Source organism: Heterodontus francisci, chromosome 14 (assembly GCF_036365525.1).
Source record: "Heterodontus francisci isolate sHetFra1 chromosome 14, sHetFra1.hap1, whole genome shotgun sequence".
NCBI classification, from domain to species: Eukaryota; Metazoa; Chordata; class Chondrichthyes; order Heterodontiformes; family Heterodontidae; genus Heterodontus; species Heterodontus francisci.
In genome coordinates this window covers 23,745,905-23,765,324 of record NC_090384.1, presented here as the reverse complement: position 1 = coordinate 23,765,324, position 19,420 = coordinate 23,745,905, and the positions used below count along the sequence as shown (strand labels likewise).

Below are 19,420 nucleotides of genomic sequence, written 5' to 3'. Positions count from 1 at the left end.
ACTACCTCTAACAACTGTCCTATATCTATCACCATTCAACTTAAAGCTATGTCCCCTCGTGTTTGCCATCACCATCCGAGGAAAAAGACTCTCACTATCCACCCTATCTAACCCTCTGATTATCTTATATGTCTCTATTAAGCCACCTTTCCTCCTCCTTCTCTCCAATGAAAACAACCTCAAGTCCCTCAGCCTTTCCTCGTAAGACCTTCCCTCCATACCAGGCAACATCCTAGTAAATCTCCTCTGCACCCTTTCCAAAGCTTCCACATCCTTCCTATAATGCGGTGACCAGAACTGCACGCAATACTCCAGGTGCGGCCTCACCAGAGTTTTGTACAGCTGCAGCATGACCTCGGCCCATACTACCTCAGTAGACGAGTCCTCAAACGTCCTTTCTGCCGCTGTAATACTCTCCTTGATTAACAATGCCATACCCCCCCCCCCTCTTTTACCATCTTCTCTGTTCTTACTGAAACATCTAAATGGTTAGAACTCTGGTTCAGGTGAAGACCATCCTGTTTGTAGAGGTCCCACCTACCCCAGAAAGAGCCCCAATTATCCAGGAAACCAAAACCCTCCCTCCATTTAAGGAGATATTTCATAACTCTCAACAAAGATATATACCATTGAGAAAGAAAGACTATGAGAAGGATGCACCACCCTTGGCTAACAAAGGAAGTTAAAGACGCTGTCAAATTGACAGAAAAGGCATAAGATGCTGGGAAGATTAGTGATGGGCAAAAAGTTGGGAACATTTTAGAAACCAACAAAAAAGGGAAAAATTAGAATATGAGAGTAAATTAGCAAGAAATATAAAAACAGTTAGACCTTCTACAAGTATATAAAACTGAAGGGAGTAGCTAAAGTAAATGTTGGTCCCTTAGAGAATGAGACTGGGGAGTTAATAATGGGAAACAAGGAAATGGCAGAGACTGAACAAGTATTTTGCATCTGTCTTCATGGAAGAAGGCACAAAAAAGATCCCAATAATCATAGAAAATCAAGGGCAAAAGACAGGGAAGAAACTTAAAACAATCAGTCATTAGAGAAAAAGTACAAGGCAACCTAATGGGATTAAAAGCTGACAAATGCCCTGGACCTGATGGCCTGCATCCTAGAATCATAAAAGAAGTGGCTGCAGAGATAGTGAATGAATTGGTTGCAATCTTCCAAAGTTCCCTAGATTCTAGAAAGGTCCCAGTGATTTGGAAAACCACAAATGTAATACCTCAATTCAAGAAAGGAGAGAGACAGAAATCAGGAAACGCAGGAACTATAGGCCAGTTAGCCTAACATCTGTCATTGAGAAAACGCTGAATCTATTCTTAAGGAAGTAGTAGCAGAACATTTAGAAATTTATAATACAATCAAGCTGAGTCAACATGGCTTTCTGAAAGGAAAACTGTGTTTGACAAATTTATTAGAGTTCCTTGACGATGTAGCAAGCAGGGTAGATAAAGGGGAACCAGTTGATGTAGAGTATTGGATTTCAAAAGGCATTTGATAAGGTGTCACATAAAAGATTAGTGCACAGGAGAAGAAGAACTCAAGGTATTGGGGTAATATATTAGCAATAGATAGAGGACTGGCTAACTAACAGGAAACAGAGAGTCTGGACAAAGGATCATTTCCAGTTTGGCAAATTGTAACAGGTGGGGTGCTACCCAGATCATTGCTGGGGCCACACTATTTACAATCAATATTAATGACTTGGATGAGGGGATTCTTTGTTGAGAGTTATGAAATATCTCCTTAAATGTTTGCCACTGCTTGTTTATGGTCTTATCTTTTAACCTATTTTGCCAGTCCACTGGAGCCAACTCTGTCTTCATACCTTTGCAATTGTATGTGTCTTGTCGATAAATTTGCTGACGAAACCAAGATAGGTAGGAAAGCAAGTTGTGAGGAGATCACAAAGAGTCTGCAAAAGAATATATTTAGGTTATAGGAGCAGGCACAAATTTGACAGATGAAGTATAATGTGGGAAATGTGAGGTTGTCCACTTGGTGGGAAGAATAGAAAATTAGAATATTATTTAAATGGAGAGATAGTAGAATACTGCAGTACGGAGGGATCTGGGTGTGAATCAAAAACCGTTAGCATGCAGGTACAGCAAGTAATTCAGAAGTGTTATGACCAAGGTGGGAGTAATGCACTGTTAATTCAGTCCCACTACTCCACAGGTCACAACTAATCAAGATACTTTCCCACCTACCAAAGAATAGCCAAATTAGACACTCGATTTGTCCCCGAGAATAAAGCACACCAAACCAGGTTTCTTTAAACAAAACCAACATTAACTATTTATTAGGGAAGAAAAAAATAAATGTTAATTACTAACAAGATAAATCTGTATGTATGAAAAACTCCTTACTTCCTTAACCCTCATGCACACACACATACATTTAAAAAAAAGTGAACCGGGAAAAAGGATTTTTTTGGTTTACAGATGTTTCCTAGGAATAAAAGGGAAAAAATAAAATGATTGAGTTTATCACATTCTGGTAGGATGTTTTCGGTACGGTGAGGTGTCCCGGAGTTGAATAGTCAGATGCCACTTGAAGTCTCTCCAGATGAGGTTGATGAACAGTCTGTGATGGACAGGCATTCAAGGCAATTTGTCTGCAGCAGGCATCACACAGGTCTTCCAGCAAAGATCACAGTAATAGGTCTGCTTGGGTTTTAAAAAGGAGCATTCCAGCAGTAGAAGCTTTCCTGAGATTTCAGGATCTCCCAAAACACAGGAGGCAACAGGAATCTCACTGGATGCAGGACTTGATCAGATACAGGAGGCAACAGGAATATGCTACCTCTGACATATAGGGGTTTCTTCTCTGAAAAGCATTCTTCCTCTACAGAGAGAAGTGACGTTTTTTTCTGGGTCTTTTTTCTCTGGTCTCCAGGGGGATCACTGCCAGATTTCAATTGCCTGCTCCTTTTCCAGCTCACTGGTCTTTTCAAAATCCAAAAGTGAAACTAACTTCAACAATTAAGTCACATGACAATCATAACTCTTGACCTGTCATTCCACTGCTGAGTTGTTTGGAAACAGGTGCCTTGCAGTCTGTGTATTTCACTCAGTTCCAACCTACCTAGATTCTGTAATCAATATCCACAAAGAAAAATCCTTTCCTCAGTATTTAAAAACCCACTGAATGCTAAGCTTTCAGTACTAAAACAAAACTCTTGTAACAGAAGGCAAATGGAATGTTTTCCTTTACTGCAAGGGGGATGGAGTACTAAAGTAGGGATGTCTTACAACAAATGTACAGGGTATTGGTGAGACCATTGTCACAAGAGTTTTAAAATAAAAACAAGAAATGCTGGAAATACTCAGCAGGTCTGGCAGCATCTATGGAGAGAGAAGCAGAGTTAACGTTTCAGGTGAGTGACCTTTCACCAGAACTGGCAAAGGTTAGAAATGTAATAGGTTTAAGCAAATAAAGTGGGGGTGGGGCAAGAGATAACAAAAAGATGTTGATAGGACAGGGTCACAGAGAATAACTGACCAGAAGGTCATGAAGCAAAAGCAAATGGTATGTTACTGGTGTGCTGAAAGACAAAGCATTAGTGCAGAGAGGGTGTTAATTGACAGAAAATTGAACAGCCCTGGCCCAAAGCACAAACATGAAAAAAAGTGATAAACAAAAATGAATGATGAAACAAACTAAAATTAAATGCCCATGGCACAGTGGCACAGTGGTTAGCACCGCAGCCTCACAGCTCCAGGGACCCGAGTTCAATTCTAGGTACTGCCTGTGCAGAGTTTGCAAGTTCTCCCTGTGACCACGTGGGTTTTCGCCGGGTGCTCCGGTTTCCTCCCACTACCAAACTTGCAGGTGATAGGTAAATTGGCCATTGTAAATTGCCCCTAGTGGTGGTAGGGAATATGGGATTAGTGTAGGGTTAGTATAAATGGGTGGTTCTTGGTCGGCACAGACTTGGTGGGCCGAAGGGCCTGTTTCAGTGCTGTATCTCTAAATTAAAAAAAACAAATAAAAAAGAAAAAATAGCTAAAATAAAAAGAGGGGCCTGTCATGCTCTGAAATTATTGAACTCAATGTTCAGTCCGGCTGGCTGTTGTGTGCCTAAACGGTAAATGAGATGCTGTTCCTCAAGCTTGCATTGATGTTTACTGGAACACTGCAGCAAGCCCAGGACAGATATGTGGGCATGAGAGCAGGGGGGATTGTTGAAACAGCAAGCAACTGGGAGCTCGGGCTCAGACTGAGTGGAAGTTTTCCACAAAGTCACAAGCTTTTTGTTTATTGAAAGCTGAGAGTTCGGTGTACTTTTAAAAGAATGAGAAAAAAGGATTTTCTCTGAGAACAATGAATTCTGAACTGGGTTAGACAGAGACTGCAAGGCTATTTGTAACCAAGCAACTCAGCAAAGGAAAATATATGACTCTCTTGTGACCTCACTGTTGAAAAGGTAGTTTCCCTTTTGGGTTCTGTTGTTGTTGCTAGAGACTGGGCAGAAAGACAGCCCGGAAATTCTTTCTCTTGAAAATAATTCCTGTATCAAGTGAAATTCTAATTTCTTCATGAAGTTAAAAGAACTTTGTAGGAGTTGCAAATCTAATGAATGGGAGCTAAACCCCCTGTTGCTGTTTATGCCTGAAGACAGAGAAAAGACCCAAAAAAGAGAAGTTGCTATACTCTGTGGAGGAATACTGCTTTGCAGAGACAAAGCCCCTTGCAGTTTAAAGGTAACAGATTTCTACTGCCTCCAGTCTCTCAAGAATCCCTACCTCAAGAGTGAGTCCTGTTGCCTTTTGTGTTTTTGAAAGATCCTGAAATCTCAAGGCAGTTTCTACTGTTAGGCTGCTACTTAAAAATCCAAGTATACTTGTTGCTACACTTCTGCTGAAAGATCTGTGTGACACCTGCTGCAGATGAATTGCCTTGAATGCCTACACATCACAGACTGTTCTTTAATTTCACCTGGAGAGACTTTGAATGGCATCCAACTATTCAACTCTGGGACACTTCACCAATCCAGAATATCCTACCAGACTGTGACAACCAATTATTTCATTATTCCTAAGAAACTGTTACAACTCAAAGCACCCATTTTCCCCAGTTATCCGATTTTTGAATGGATGTGTGTGTGCATGAGGGTTAGGAAGAATAAGTTAAGGAAGAATGAGTAATAAAATCTTTTCATATATATAGATTTATCCCATTATTGTTTAACATTTTATTTTATGATTGAATAGTTAATTTTGTTCTTGTTTAAAGAAACCTGGTTTGGTGTGTTTTATTCTGGGAGATAAATAAAGTGTTTAATTTGGCTAGTCTCTAGCAGGTGGGGAACTTTATTGATATTCTGTGACCTGTAGAGCAGTGGGACTGAATTAACAGTGCATTACTCCCACCTTGGTCGTAATACCATACCTACAGTACTGTATTCAGTTTTGGTCCACTTAATTAAAGGGCTGAATTTTACACCCCCCCCCCACCCCGTCCCACAAAGAGTGGCATGGTGGCGGGGTGGGGTGAGTGGTGTAAAATGGAGCAGGAGGCTCTGGGAGCCCTTCCTGACCTGTTCTCGTCCCTGCCACCACTTTATGCAGGGCAGCGGCAGCTAAAAATGGCCTGCCCGCCCCAGGCCAATCAAGGCCCTTAAGTGGCCATAGGTCCTTAAGTGGCCACTTAACCAGTCTCTTCAGGGCCTTTGCCCGCCTCCACAGGGATTTTACCCATGGCTACTTGGGAGGCCGAGGCCCAAGAGAAGCCGTCTGACAAAAGCAGTCTGCTCTCTGATGTCCCGGCGGAGGGCCCTCATGATTGGGCACCCTATGCCCGATTGAGGGCTTCCCCTGCTACCCTAGGTACCCCCAATACCCAATATGCCACCCCCCCACCCCATCCTGTCCTCCCAATTGACCACCCTTGCTTCGCCGGGGCCCGACCGATTACCCCTGGTGAGGCCACCAAAACTTACCTTTGCTCCAGGCTCCCCGACATCTTCTTCTGTAGGTTGGGCTGTAGTCTCAGCAGTGGCCACCGCTCCCGGTAGCACTGCTGGGATAGTGAGCTGCCGGCCAGTTCGCGGGCCAGTGAAAGTGCTGCCTCACACCAATTAAAGCCCAGCGACTCGCAAAACTGGTCGGCTCCCCAGGGGAGGTGGAAGCTGGTTTGCCACCAATTTTTTAATTGGTGGCCAGCTCGCATCCGCCGAGGGTAAAATCCTGGCCAAACAGGTAGATGTTTGCATTGGAGGCAGTTGAGAGAAGTTCGCTAGCTTGGTTCCTGGAATGAAGGGGTTGCCTTTTGAGGAAAGGTTAAGCAGGTTGCACCTATACTCTTTGGAGTTTAGAAGAATGAGAGGTGATCCTATTGAAACATATAAGATTCTAAGGGGCTTGACAGGGTAGATGCTGAGAGGATGTTTCCCCTTGTGGGGGAATCTAGAATGAGGGGACAGTGTTTCAAAATAAAGGGTCCCCCTTTTAACATATAGATGAGGAGGAACTTCCTCCCTCAAGAGGTTGTTAATCTTTGGAATTCTTTGCCCCAAAGAGCAGTGGAGGTTGGGTCATTGAATTTATTCAAGGCTCAGCTATACAGTTTTTGATCTACAAGGGAGTAAAGGGTTATGGAGGGGGCGGGGGGTGGCGTGGGGTGGGGGCAGGCAGGAAAGTGGTGTTAAGGCCACAATCAGATCATCCATGATCTTATTGATGGCAGAGCAGGCTCGAGGGGCCAAATAACCTACACCTGCTCCAATTTCTTATGCATTTATGTTTTGTTCCTAATTGAAAGAAATAAAATTCTTAAGGGGCTTGACAGGGCAGTTGCTGAGAAAATGTTTTCCCTAGCTGAGGAATCTAGAACACCAAGTCACAGTCTCAGATTAAGCAGTCAGTGATTTTGGATAAAGATGCAGAGAAATTTCTTCACTCAGTGGGTTGTGAATCTTTGGAATTTTCCACCCCTGAGAGCCGTGGATACTGAGTCATTCAGTCAAGAGAGAGGTCAATATATTTTTGGGTATTAATGGAAATAAGAGATGTGAGGATAGAGCGGGAAGGTGGAGTTGAGATAGAAGCTCATCCATAATGTTGTTGAATGGGCAAAATTGCCTACTCTCGCTCCTACTTCTGATGTTCAGGAAGGCTGCTTACTACCACCTTCCCATGGACAGTTAGGAATGGGCAATAAATCGTGACCTTTCCAGTGATGGCCCATTTATGTGAATGAATGAAAAAAAACAAAAGTATGCTCATTATGTGCATCGGAGTAAGAGAGCAGCAGAAGCAATGGCGTGACGAAGAACCTGCAGAGGCCACCAAGAAGATAGTAACTGAGGGAGTATGCTCACAGAAGGCCTTACCCACCTTACAGGGCCTACAAGCAGAGGCTTACTTGCTTTATATTTCTGAGGAGAAGCACTTCAGGAGGCTCAGCTAGTCAAGGTTGGCCTTTGCCATCTCTTTGAAGAAGGCAACCCGCTTGCTTTACCGGGAGGCCATGCCATGCCAGTGGCAGTGAAAGTGACCAGTACTCTCAACCGTTAAGCATCTGAATAATTCCAGGCTGTCAGAGCAAATATACAAATCTTTCCAAGTCAGCCATTGGTTGGATCTGCACAAGTTCACAGCGGAACAGGTACAGCAGAGGTGAGTCATGGAGCTGGCCATTGGGGTGGTTAAGTTGAGGTTCAGGTACCTTAATCAGTTTAGAGGTTCATTGCTATACACGCCAGCCAGAGTCCAGAATAATTCCAGCCTGCTGCATTCTGAATAATATCACTCAACAAAGAAGAGTTAAGGAGGAAGAAGACTTGTAGGACTCACCATCTGATGAGGAAAGGGATAGTGAGGAGTAAGATAGATGTAAGATATGACGCACAGTGTGAGGAGCACCTTGAGTTCCCAGATGCAAGGGCTACTCTCGTAGCTCAGTGCTTCACATAGACATCTGTTGCTCCTACCACTCTTTCCTGACCAGGTCCCCTTACATGAATAGCCCTACCATCTTCACACAAAAGGTACCTGTACAGACTCACGTGTTCCTGTGCCTCAAGTATTCACCCTTTTGTGGCTGGCCCCCTTAGGCATGCATCTCTGTCCTGCTTTGCAGAGTTTGAAGGGGGCGGCAACCTCCGGAACATATTCTCAGCTGTCCCGACCACTGCTGTTGGCTCCTGCTTACTTGTGCTGTGAAACTGAATCGGTGCCAGCCTAACTATCTTGCTAAAATGTCCATTCGATGTGCCAGTTTCTTCACTGATTTCCTGCAGTGCATTTAATCATGAAGATATGTCCTCCAGAGGGATGAATTCCTCCGAGGAGTCTTCTTCCTCTGAGGGCTGGGGTTCATGATGTTCATGTGAGGTCCTTCGAGTAATGAGGAAATGGTAAAGATTTAGTTGTGGTAATGAGAAAACCTAAATGTCCATATGAAGCACTTAACCATACTGGTTGACATGTTGAGTGAATGTAAGATGAAGGACTGTGGTATGTGTGCCCTCAAAGATGTGTGTTTCTTTTGAATGTGAAGTTTGTATTGTTTTCATCTCTAGTGTAGGAAAATTCAATTATGTTTTTAACTTTTTACTTTCTTAGGTGTTATTCATATGTAGGATACGCAAGAAGAGAGCGAATGATATCACTGCAAATACCAGGTTGCGTACATTTCGGTGTGATAGCACATGAATTTCTACATGCAATTGGTTTTCAGCATGAGCATTGCAGGAGTGACCGTGACAAATATCTCAGGATCGCGTGGGAAAATGTTCCAGATGGTAAGAAAATTGAAAAGCTGTAGCAATTCAATACTGGGAGCTGCTTCCTGGTTGGCTGCCTGTGACAATTTTACTTTATAAATTTGTATTGAGTTGTGAGAAATCAATCTCAAACTGCATGAGGTCAGGAGAGAGTGTGGAGTTTAGTCTTGGCGAGAATTCAGGATTAGAGGAAGTTCAGGCTTGAAGTGCAGTTAGACAGGATTTTTTTGATATTTAATATTCTTATGGAGTAAGTGAGCAGAATTTGATTCCTGTGAGATTTTGAAGTGGGAGTTCAGGGGAATACTAGACATATATTTTAAGTATAATATGTAGAAATGGCAGTGTAGGGAATCTTCTTGATGTGCATAGTATATGAAGGCCATAATGGATATGCAGCGCATCCAGGATCACAGTGCTTAAGGAGTAAATGACTGCACGCTGCAGCATTAGAAAAAATGAGGGTTTCTGAATCATATTTTCTGAAATGTCATCACTCCAGAGACAGTACTATATAGTTCAGGGCATAGGGCTAATATAAAGCGAGAGAGAGGTGGGTGACAATCCGCAAGGGCAGCAGAGGGCGACAGGCCTCATTGGTGCAGAGGGCTGCTTAGTTACTGGAACAATCCAATGGATGAATAGTATTGGATAACTATACGGTGGAGAGTAACACTTACCCAAAGGAGGGTGCTTCTGAGCAACAGTGTGACATTGTGAAGTAAATAAACTACCCAGAGGAGTGAGAGGCAGGTACAGCAAAAGTATAGGAAAATGTACTGGTGCCAGATTCTATAGCCAGGTAAGAGAGACTTACTTGCAATCATGACTGGGGCACCTGCATTGTATGTTGCTTCACTGATGCCGCGATTTGGAATATAATCGGACAAATTGGAACATTACTGGAAAGCAAAAAAAAAAGAACGACTTGGATTTATATAATGTCTTTCATGACCTCAGGATGTCCCAAAGCACTTTAAAGGCAATGAAGTACTTTTGAAGATTGCAGCCAAAAGTAGTTGGAACCAATGAAAGATTTGAGATCTTGAAAAGTGAGGAGTGAGGCAATCGCGGCTGAATTTTGTTCATAGCCCGATGTCGCGTTTCATGGCGATGGGGGGGGGAGCCATGAATCAGAGCAGCAGAGGACACTACAGCGCCGATGCCAGAATTGCTGGGCCGAATCTTTGCAGTGGCGGTGTGGCTTCATGGCGGCACCTTCACAGGTCTGTGATGGGACCCTGCGTTCCAAATGGTAATTACCTCGTTGCATTCATTTAAATGTAATCTTCAGCGCTCTTACTTTCAGTTCCCTGCATGATTAAGTGCATGGGGGGAAGGGTCCTGAACTCAAGTTCAATCTTGAGTTCATCATGCAGTACGCACGCACGTTCACTTTCCCATCCAGGAGAAGGTTGCCCAACTGCGGTGGGGAAGGGGACAACAGTGCATGATTTAGTGTCTGAGGGAAGGGGGCAAGTAGGTATGATTTAGTGTATGGGGGAAGGGGGCAACTCTGCATGATTTAGTGTATGGGGATGAAGGGGAACCTCTGTATGATTTAGTACATGGGGGCAAGGGGGCAACTCTGCATGATTTAATGAATGGGGGGGGGGAAAGTCAGTATGATATAATGTATTGTGGGAGGGGGGGAAAGTCAGCATGATTTGCTGTATGGGGGAAGGGGGCAACACTGCTTGATTTAGTGTATGAGGGCAGGGGGCAAGACGGTATGAGTTAGTGTATGGGGGAAGGGGGCAACTGTGCATGATTTAATGTATGGCGGGAGGGGGGAAAGTCAGCATGATTCAGTGTATGGAGGGAGGGGGGAAAGTCAGCATGATTCAGTGTATGGTGGAGGGGTGAAATTCGGCATGATTCAGTGTATGGGGGAGGGGGGAAAGTCAGCATGATTTAGTGTATGAGGGGAGGGGGCAACTGTGCATGATTTAATGTATGGCGGGAGGGGGGAAAGTCAGCATGATTCAGTGTATGGGGGAGGGGGGAAAGTCAGCATGATTTAGAGTGTGGGGGGAAGGGAGCAACACTCTATGATTTAGTGTTTGGGGATGAAGGGGGAACCTCTGCATGATTCAGTGTATGGGGGGAGGGGGCAAGTCAGTATGCTTTAGTGTATGGGGGAAGTGGACAACTCTTTATGAATTAATGTACGGGAGGAAGGGGGCAACTATTTATGATTTATTGTATGGGGATGAAGGGGAACCTCTGCATGATTAAGTGCATGGGGGGAAGGGTGCAATTCTGCATGATTTAGTGTATGGGGAAGGGGGGAAGTTGGCATGATCTAGTGTATGGGGGAAGGGGGCAACGGTGCATGATTTAGTGTTTGGGGAGAAGGGGGAAACTTTGCATGCTTTAATGTATGGCGGGAGGGGGGAAAGTCAGCATGATTTAGTGTATGGGGGAGGGGTGAAATTCGTCATGATTTAGTGTATGGGGGAGGGGGAAAAGTCGTCATGATTTAGAGTATGGGGAGAAGGGGGAAACTCTTTCTGAATTAATGTACGGGGGGAAGGGAGCAACTCTTTCTGATTTAGTGTTTGGGGATGAAGGGGGAACCTCTGCATGATTCAGTGTATGGGGGAGGGGGCAAGTCGGTATGATTTAGTGTATGGGGAGAAGGGGCAAACTCTTTATGAATTAATGTACGGGGGTATGGGGGCAACTATTTATGGTTTATTGTATGGGGATGAAAGGAGAACCTCTGCATGATTTAGTGTATGGGGGGAATGGGGCAACTCTGCATGATATAATGTATGGGGATGAAGGGGGAACCTCTGCATGATTAAGTGCATGGGGGGGAAGCGGGCAACTCTGCATGATATAGTGCATGGGAGAGGGGGGAAAGTCGGCATTATTTAGTGAATGGGGGATGGGAGAAAGCCTGCATGATAGTGTATGGGGGAGGGGGAAAGTCGGCATGATTTAGTGCATCGGGGAAGGGGGAAAGTTGTCTTGATTTAGTCTATGGGGAGGGGGGAAAGTCAGCATGATTTAGTGTATGGGGGGGAATTTGGCAAAATCTAGTGTATGGGGGACGGGGCAAGTCATTTTGATTCAGTGTATGGGGGAAGGGGGCAACTCTTTATGACTTAGTGTATGGGGATGAAAGGGGAAACTCTGCATGATTTAGTGTATGGGGGAAGGGGGAACCTCTGCATGATTTAGTGCAGGGAGCAGGGGGCAAGTCGGTACGATTTAGTGTTTGGGGAGAAGGAGGAAATTGTGCATGATTTAATGTATCGGGAAGGGGGGAATGTCGGCATGATTTAGTGAATGGGGGGAAGGGGGAAAGCCAGCATGATATAATGTATGGGGATGAAGGGGGAACCTCTGCATGATTAAGTGCGTGGGGGGAGGGGGCAAGTCGGTATGATTTAGTGCATGGGGGAAAGCGGCAACTCGACACGATATAGCGTTTGGGGAGAAGAGGGAAATTCTGCATGAATTAATGTATCGGGGAGGGGGAGATTGATTGGGGAGAACGGGTAAAGTCTGCATGATTTAGTGTATGGGGGCAGGGGGGAAGTCAGCATGATTTAGTGTATGGGGGAGGGGGAAGGTTGGCATGATTTAGTGTATGGGGGAGAGGGGAAAGTCGCAAGATTTAGTGCATGGGGAAGTGGGAAACTGCATGATTTAGTGTATGGGGATGAAGGGGGAATCTCTGCACGATTTAGTGCATGGGGGAGGGGGCAAGTTGGTATGATTTAGTGCATGGGGGAAGGCGGCAACTCATCATGATTTACTCTTTGGGGAGAAGGGGGAAATTCTGCATGATTTAGTGCATGGGGGGGAGGGGGGAAGTCGGCATGATTCAGTGAATGGGGGAAGGGGGAAATACTGCATGATTTAGTGTATGGGGAGGGGGGAAAGCCGGCATGATTTAGTGTATGCGGAGGGGGAAAGTCGGCATGATTTAGTGTAGGGGGGAGGGGGAAATGTCGGCATGATTTAGAGCACGGGGGAGGAGGGAACGTCGGCAAGATTTAGTGTATGGGGGAGGGGGCAAGTCGGCATGATTTAACGTATGCGGGAGGGGGGAAAGTCTGCATGATTTAATGAATGGGGGAAGGGGGAAATTCTGCATGATTTCGTGGAAGCGGAGGGGGAAAGTCGGCATGATTTAGTGTAAGGGGGAAGGGGGAAATTCAGCATGATTTAGTATATGGGGAGAGGGAAAGTCGGCATAATTTAGGGTAGGGGGGAAGGAGAAAAGTTGGCATGATTTAGAGCACGGGGGAGGGGGGAAAGTCGGCAGGAATTAGTGTATGGGGCGAGGGGGCATGTCGTTATGACTTAATGTATGGGGAAAGGGGGCAACTATATATGACTTAGTATATGGGAATGAAAGGGGAACCTCAGCATGATTTAGTGGATGGGGATGCAGGGAAAATCTCTGCATGATTTAGTGTATGGGGATGAAGGGGGAATCTCTGCATGATTTAGTGTATGGGCGGAGGGGGCAAGTTGGTCTGATTTAGTGCATGGAGGAAGGCGGCAACTCGGCATGATATTGGGTTTGGGGAGAAGGGGGAAATTCTGCATGATTTAGTGCATGGGGGGAGGGGGAAAGACGGCATGATTTAACGTATGGGGGAGGGGGGAAAGTCAGCATGATTTAGTGTATGGGGAGGGGGAAAGCCGGCATGATTTAGTGTATGCGGAGGGGAAAAAGTCGGCATGATTTAGTGTAGGGGGGAGGGGGAAAAGTCGGCATGATTTAGAGCACGGGGGAGGGGGGAAAGTCGGCAAGATTTAGTGTATGGGAGGAGGGGGCAAGTCGGCATGATTTAACATATGGGGGGTGGGGGGAAAGTCTGCATGATTTAATGAATGGGGGGAAGGGGCAAATTCTGCATGATTTCGTGTAGGGGGAAGGAGAAAAGTCGACATGATTTAGAGCACGGGATGGGGGGAAAGTCGGCAGGAATTAGTGTATGGGGCGAGGGTGCATGTAGTTATGACTTAATGTGTGGGGAAAGGGGGCAACTATATATGACTTAGTATATGGGAATGAAAGGAGGACCTCAGCATGAGTTAGTGGATGCGGAAGCGGGAAAATCTGCATGATTTAATGTATGGGGATGCAGGGAAAATCTCTGCATGATTGAGTGTATGGGCGGAGGGGGCAAGTCGGTATGATTTAGTGCATGGGGGAAGGCGGCAACTCATCATGATTTACTGTTTGGGGAGAAGGGGGAAATTCTGCATGATTTAATGTATCGGGGGAGGGGGGAATGTCAGCATGATTGAGTGAATGTGGGGGAGGGGGTAAAGTCGGCATGATTTAATATATGCGGGGAATGGGAAAGTCAGCATGATTCAGTGAATGGGGGAAGGGGGAAATTCTGCATGATCTAGTGTATGCGGAGGGGGAAAGTCGGCATGATTTAGTGTTTGGGGGAAGGGGGAAAGTCGGCATGATTTAGTGTTTGGGGGAAGGGGGAAAGCCGGCAAGATTTAGTATATGGGGGGAGGGGGCAAATCTGCATCATTTAACGTATGGGGGGAGGGGGGAATGTTTGCATGATTTAATGAATGGGGTAAGGGGGAAATTCTGCATGAGTTAGTGTATGGGGAGGGGGGAAAGTCGGCATGATTTAGTGTATGGGGGATGGGGAATGCTGGCAAGATTTAGTGTATGGGGGAGGGGGAACGTCGGCATGATTTAGTGAATGGGGGGGGGAGCAAGTCGTTATTATTTAGTGTATGGGTGAGGGGGCAAGTCAGTATGATTTACTGCATGGGGGAAGGTGGCAACTCTGCATGATTTAATGTTTGGGGAGAAGGGGGAAATTCTGCATGAATTAATGTATCCGGGAGGGGGGATGTCGGCATGATTTAGTGTATGGGGGAGGGGGAAAGTTGGCATGATTGAGTGTATGGTGATGAATTTGGAATCTCTGCAGGATTTAGTGTATGGGGGGAGGGAGCAAGTTGGTATGATTTAGTGCATGGGGGGAGGGGGGAAAGTCGGCATGATTTGGTGAATGTGTGAAGGGGGAATTTCTACATGAGTTAGTGTATGGGGAGGGGGGAAAGTCGGCATGATTTAGTGTATTGGGGATGGGGGAAAGCCAGCAAGATTTAGTGTATGGGGGGAGGGGGCAAGCTGTTATTATTTAGTGTATAGGGAATGGGGCAACTATGACTTAGTGTAGGGGGATGAAAGGGGAACCACTACATGATTTAGTGTATGGGGGAAGGGGGAAACTGCATCATTTAGTGTATGGGTGAGGGGGCAAGTCAGTATGATTTAATGCATGCGGGAAGGTGGCAACTCGGTATGATTTAATGTTTGGGGAAAAGGTGGAAATTCTGCATGATTTAATGTATCGGGGGAGGGGGGAAAGTCGGCATGATTTAGTGCATGGAAGGATGGGGGAAAGTCGCAATGAGTACCTGATGGGGGAGGGGAGAGGGTGGCATGATTTAGTGTATGGGTGGAGGGTGCAAGTCGTTATGATTTAGTGTATGGGGAAGGGGACAACTTTTTATGACTAAGTGTATGGGGATGAATGGGGAACTTTTGCATGATTTAGTGTTTGGGGGAAGGGTGAAACTCTGCATGATTTAATGTGCAGGGGGAAGGGGGAAACTCTGCATGATTTAGTGTATAGGGAGGGGGAAAGTCGGCATGATTTTGTGCTTGGGCGAGGGGCAAAGCCGGCAGGATTTAGTGTATGGGGTGAGGGGGCAATTTGTTATTATTTTGTGTATGGGGAAGGGGGAAACTCTTTATGACTTAGTGTATGGGGATGAACGGGGAATCGCTGCATGATTTAGTGTATGGGGGAAGAGTGCAACTCTTTATGACTTCAAGTATGGGGGGGACAGTCAGCATGATTTAGTGTATGGGGAGGTGGAAACGCGGCATAATTTAGTGTGTGGGGGAAGGGGAAAGTCAGCATGATTTAATGCATGGGTGAGGGGGAAAGTCGGCATGATTTAATATATGGGGGAGGGGGTAAGTTGGCATGATTTAATGTATGGGGGAAGGGGGAAGTCGGCAAGATTTAATAGATGGGGGAGGGGGAAGTCCGCATGATATAATATATCGGGGAGGGGGAAAGTCGACATAATTTAATGTATGGGGGAGGGGGAAAGTCGGCAATATTTAATATATGGGGAGGGGAAAAGTTGGCATGATTTAATGTATGGGGGAGGGGGAAGTCAGCAAAATTTAATACATGGGGGAGGGGAAGTCGGCATGATTAAATATATGGGGGAGGGGTAAGTCGGCATGATTTAATGTATGGGGGAGGGGGAAGTCGTCATGATTTAATGTATGGGGGAGGGGGAAAGACGGCATGATTTAATATATGGGGAGGAGGAAAGGCGGCATGATTTAATGTATGGGGGAGGGGGAAGTCGTCATGATTTAATGTATGGGGGAGGGGGAAGTCCGCATGATTTAATATATGGGGGAGGGGGAAAGTCGGCATGATTTAATGTATGGGGGAGGGGGAAGTCGTCATGATTTAATATATGGGGAGGGGGAAAGTCGGCATAATTTAATGTATGGGGGAGGGGGAAAGTCGGCAATATTTAATATATGGGGAGGGGAAAAGTTGGCATGATTTAATGTATGGGGGAGGGGGAAGTCAGCAAAATTTAATACATGGGGGAGGGGAAGTCGGCATGATTAAATATATGGGGGAGGGGTAAGTCGGCATGATTTAATGTATGGGGGAGGGGGAAGTCGTCATGATTTAATGTATGGGGGAGGGGGAAAGACGGCATGATTTAATATATGGGGAGGAGGAAAGGCGGCATGATTTAATGTATGGGGGAGGGGGAAGTCGTCATGATTTAATGTATGGGGGAGGGGGAAGTCCGCATGATTTAATATATGGGGGAGGGGGAAAGTCGGCATGATTTAATGTATGGGGGAGGGGGAAGTCGTCATGATTTAATATATGGGGAGGGGGAAAGTCGGCATAATTTAATGTATGGGGGAGGGGGAAAGTCGTCATGATTTAATATATGGGGAGGGGGAAGTCCGCATGATTTAATATATGGGGAGGGGGATGTCGGCATGATTTAGTATATGGGGGAGGGGGAAATTCGGAATGATTTAATGTATGCTGGAAGGGGAAATCGGCATGATTTAATATAAACAGATAGCAAAAGTTTCTATGAATATATAAAACGAAAAAGAGTGGCTAAAGTAAACGTTGGTGCTTTAGAGGATGAGAAGGGGAATTTAGTTATGGGATATGATGAAATGGCCGAGGCATTGAACAGGTATTTTGTATCAGTCTTCACAGTGGAGGACATTAATAACTTGCCAGTAATTGACAAAGAGACGCACTTAGGTGAGGACCTGGAAACAATCATTATTATGGAAGAGGTAGCGTTGGGTAAGCTAATGGAGCTAAGGATTGATATGTCTCCTGGCCCTGATGGAATGCATCCCAGGGTACTAAAAGAGATGGCGGGAGAAATAGCAGGTGCACTGGCAGTAATTTTCCAAAATTCGCTGGACTCTGGGGTAGTCCCAGCTGATTGGAAAACAGCAGAGGTGACACCACTGTTTAAATAGAGAGGTAGACAAAAGATGGGGAATTATAGACCGGTTAGCTTAACCTCTGTAGTGGGGAAGATGCTTGAGTCTATTATCAAGGAAGAAATAGCAGGGCATCTCGATAGAAATTGTCCCTTTGGGCAGACGCAGCATGGGTTCATGAAGGGCAGTCCATGCTTGACAAATCTTTTGGAATTCTATGATGACATTACGAGCAAGGTGGACAATGGGGACCCAGTGGATGTGGTGTACCTAGATTTCCAAAAGGCCTTCGACAAGGTGCCGCACAAGAGGCTGCTGCATAAGATAAGGATGAATGGCGTTAGGGGTAAAGTATTAGCATGGATAGAGGATTGGTTGACTAACAGGAAGCAGAGTAGGGATAAATGAGTGCTATTCTGGTTGGCAATCAGTCACTAGTGGTGTGCCTCAGGGATCGGTGTTGGGACCGCAATTGTTGACAATTTATATAGATGATTTGGAGTTGGGGACCACGTGTAGGATGTCAAAGTTTGCAGATGACACTAAGATGAGTGGCAGAGCAAAGTGTGCAGATGACTCTGAAACTTTGCAGAGGAACATAGATACATTGAGTGAGTGGGCAAAGGTCTGGCAGATGGAATACAATGTTAATAAATGTCAAGTCATTCATTTTGGTAGGAGTAACAGTAAAAAGGACTATTACTTGAATGGTAAAAAGTTACAGCATGCTGCTATGCAGAGGGACCTGGGTGTCCTTGTGCATGAATCGCAGAAGGTTGGTCTGCAGGTACAGCAAGTAATTAGGAAGGCAAATGGAATTTTGTCCTTCATTGCTAAAGGGATTGAGTTTAAAAGCAGAGAGGGTATGTTGCAGCTGTACAAGGTACTGGTGAGGCCGCACCTGGAGTACTGTGTGCAGTTTTGGTCTCCTTACTTGAGAAAGGATATACTGGCACTGGAGAGGGTGCAGAAGAGGTTCACTAGGTTGATTCCGGAGTTGAGGGGGTTGGCTTATGAGGAGAGACTGAGAAGATTGGGATTATATTCATTGGAGTTCAGAAGAATGAGGGGGGATCTTATAGAAACATATAAAATCATGAAGGGAATAGATAAGATACAAGTAGAGAGGATGTTTCCACTGGCAGGTGAAGCTAGGACAAGGGGACATAGCCTCAAGATTAGAGGGAGCAGATTTAGGACTGAATTAAGAAGGAACTTCTTCACCCAGAGGGTTGTTAATCTATGGAATTCCTTGCCCAGTGAAGCAGATGACGCTTCTTCAGTAAACATTTTTAAAGCTAAGGTACATATCTTTTTGAACAATAAAGGAATTAAGGGATACGGTGAGAGGGCGGGTAAGTTGATCTGAGTCCACAAAAAGATCAGCCATGATCTTATTGAATGACGGAGCAGGCTTGAGGGGCTGGACGGTCTACTCCTGCTCCTAGTTCTTATGATCTTATGAATATATGGGGGAGGGGGAAAGTGAGCATGATTTAATGTTTGGGGCAGGGGGAAAGTTGGCATGATTTAATATATGGGGGAGGGGGAAGTCAGCATGATTTAATGTATGGGGTACGGGGAAGACAGCATGATTTAATATATCGGGGATGGGGAAAATGAGCATGATTTTATATATGGGGAGGGGGAAAGTCAGCATTATTTAATGTATGGGGAGGGGGAAAGTGAGCATGATTTAATATTTGGGGAGGGGGAAAGTCAGCATGATTTACTGTATGGGAAAAGGGGAAAAGTTGGCATGATTTAGTGTATGGATGAAGGGGGTAAGTCAGCATGATTTAGCGTATGGGGAAGGGGGAAAGTCGCACTGATTTGGTGTATGGGGGAGGGGGATAGTCGGCATGATTTAGTGTATATGTGAAGGGGGAAAGTCGGCATGATTTAGTGTATGGGGAGGGGGAAAGTCGGCATGATTTAGTGTATGGGTGAAGGGGAAAGGTCGGCATGATTTAGTGTATTGGAGAGGGGAAAATCGGCATGATTAAGTGTATGGGAGAGGGGAAAATCGGCATGATTTGGTGTATAGGGGCAGGGGGAATGTCGGCATGATTTAATGTATGGTGGAAGGGGAAATCAACTTGATTTAGTGTATGGGGGAGGTGGGAATGTGGACATGACTTAGTGTT

The 19,420-nt window shown here is 45.4% G+C and overlaps 1 protein-coding gene across 1 annotated transcript in view; it reads left to right on the top strand.

Moving 5' to 3' along the window:
* The first annotated feature begins 7,239 nt into the window (after window positions 1–7,239).
* Window positions 7,240–19,420, top strand: part of LOC137376892 (low choriolytic enzyme-like) — a 62,726-nt gene continuing 50,545 nt past the window's right edge. The window contains exons 1-3 of the mRNA XM_068045850.1: window positions 7,240–7,412; window positions 7,548–7,631; window positions 8,580–8,758. Coding sequence (XP_067901951.1) covers window positions 7,240–7,412; window positions 7,548–7,631; window positions 8,580–8,758 — 436 coding nt within the window. The remainder of the gene's footprint in view (window positions 7,413–7,547; window positions 7,632–8,579; window positions 8,759–19,420) is intronic.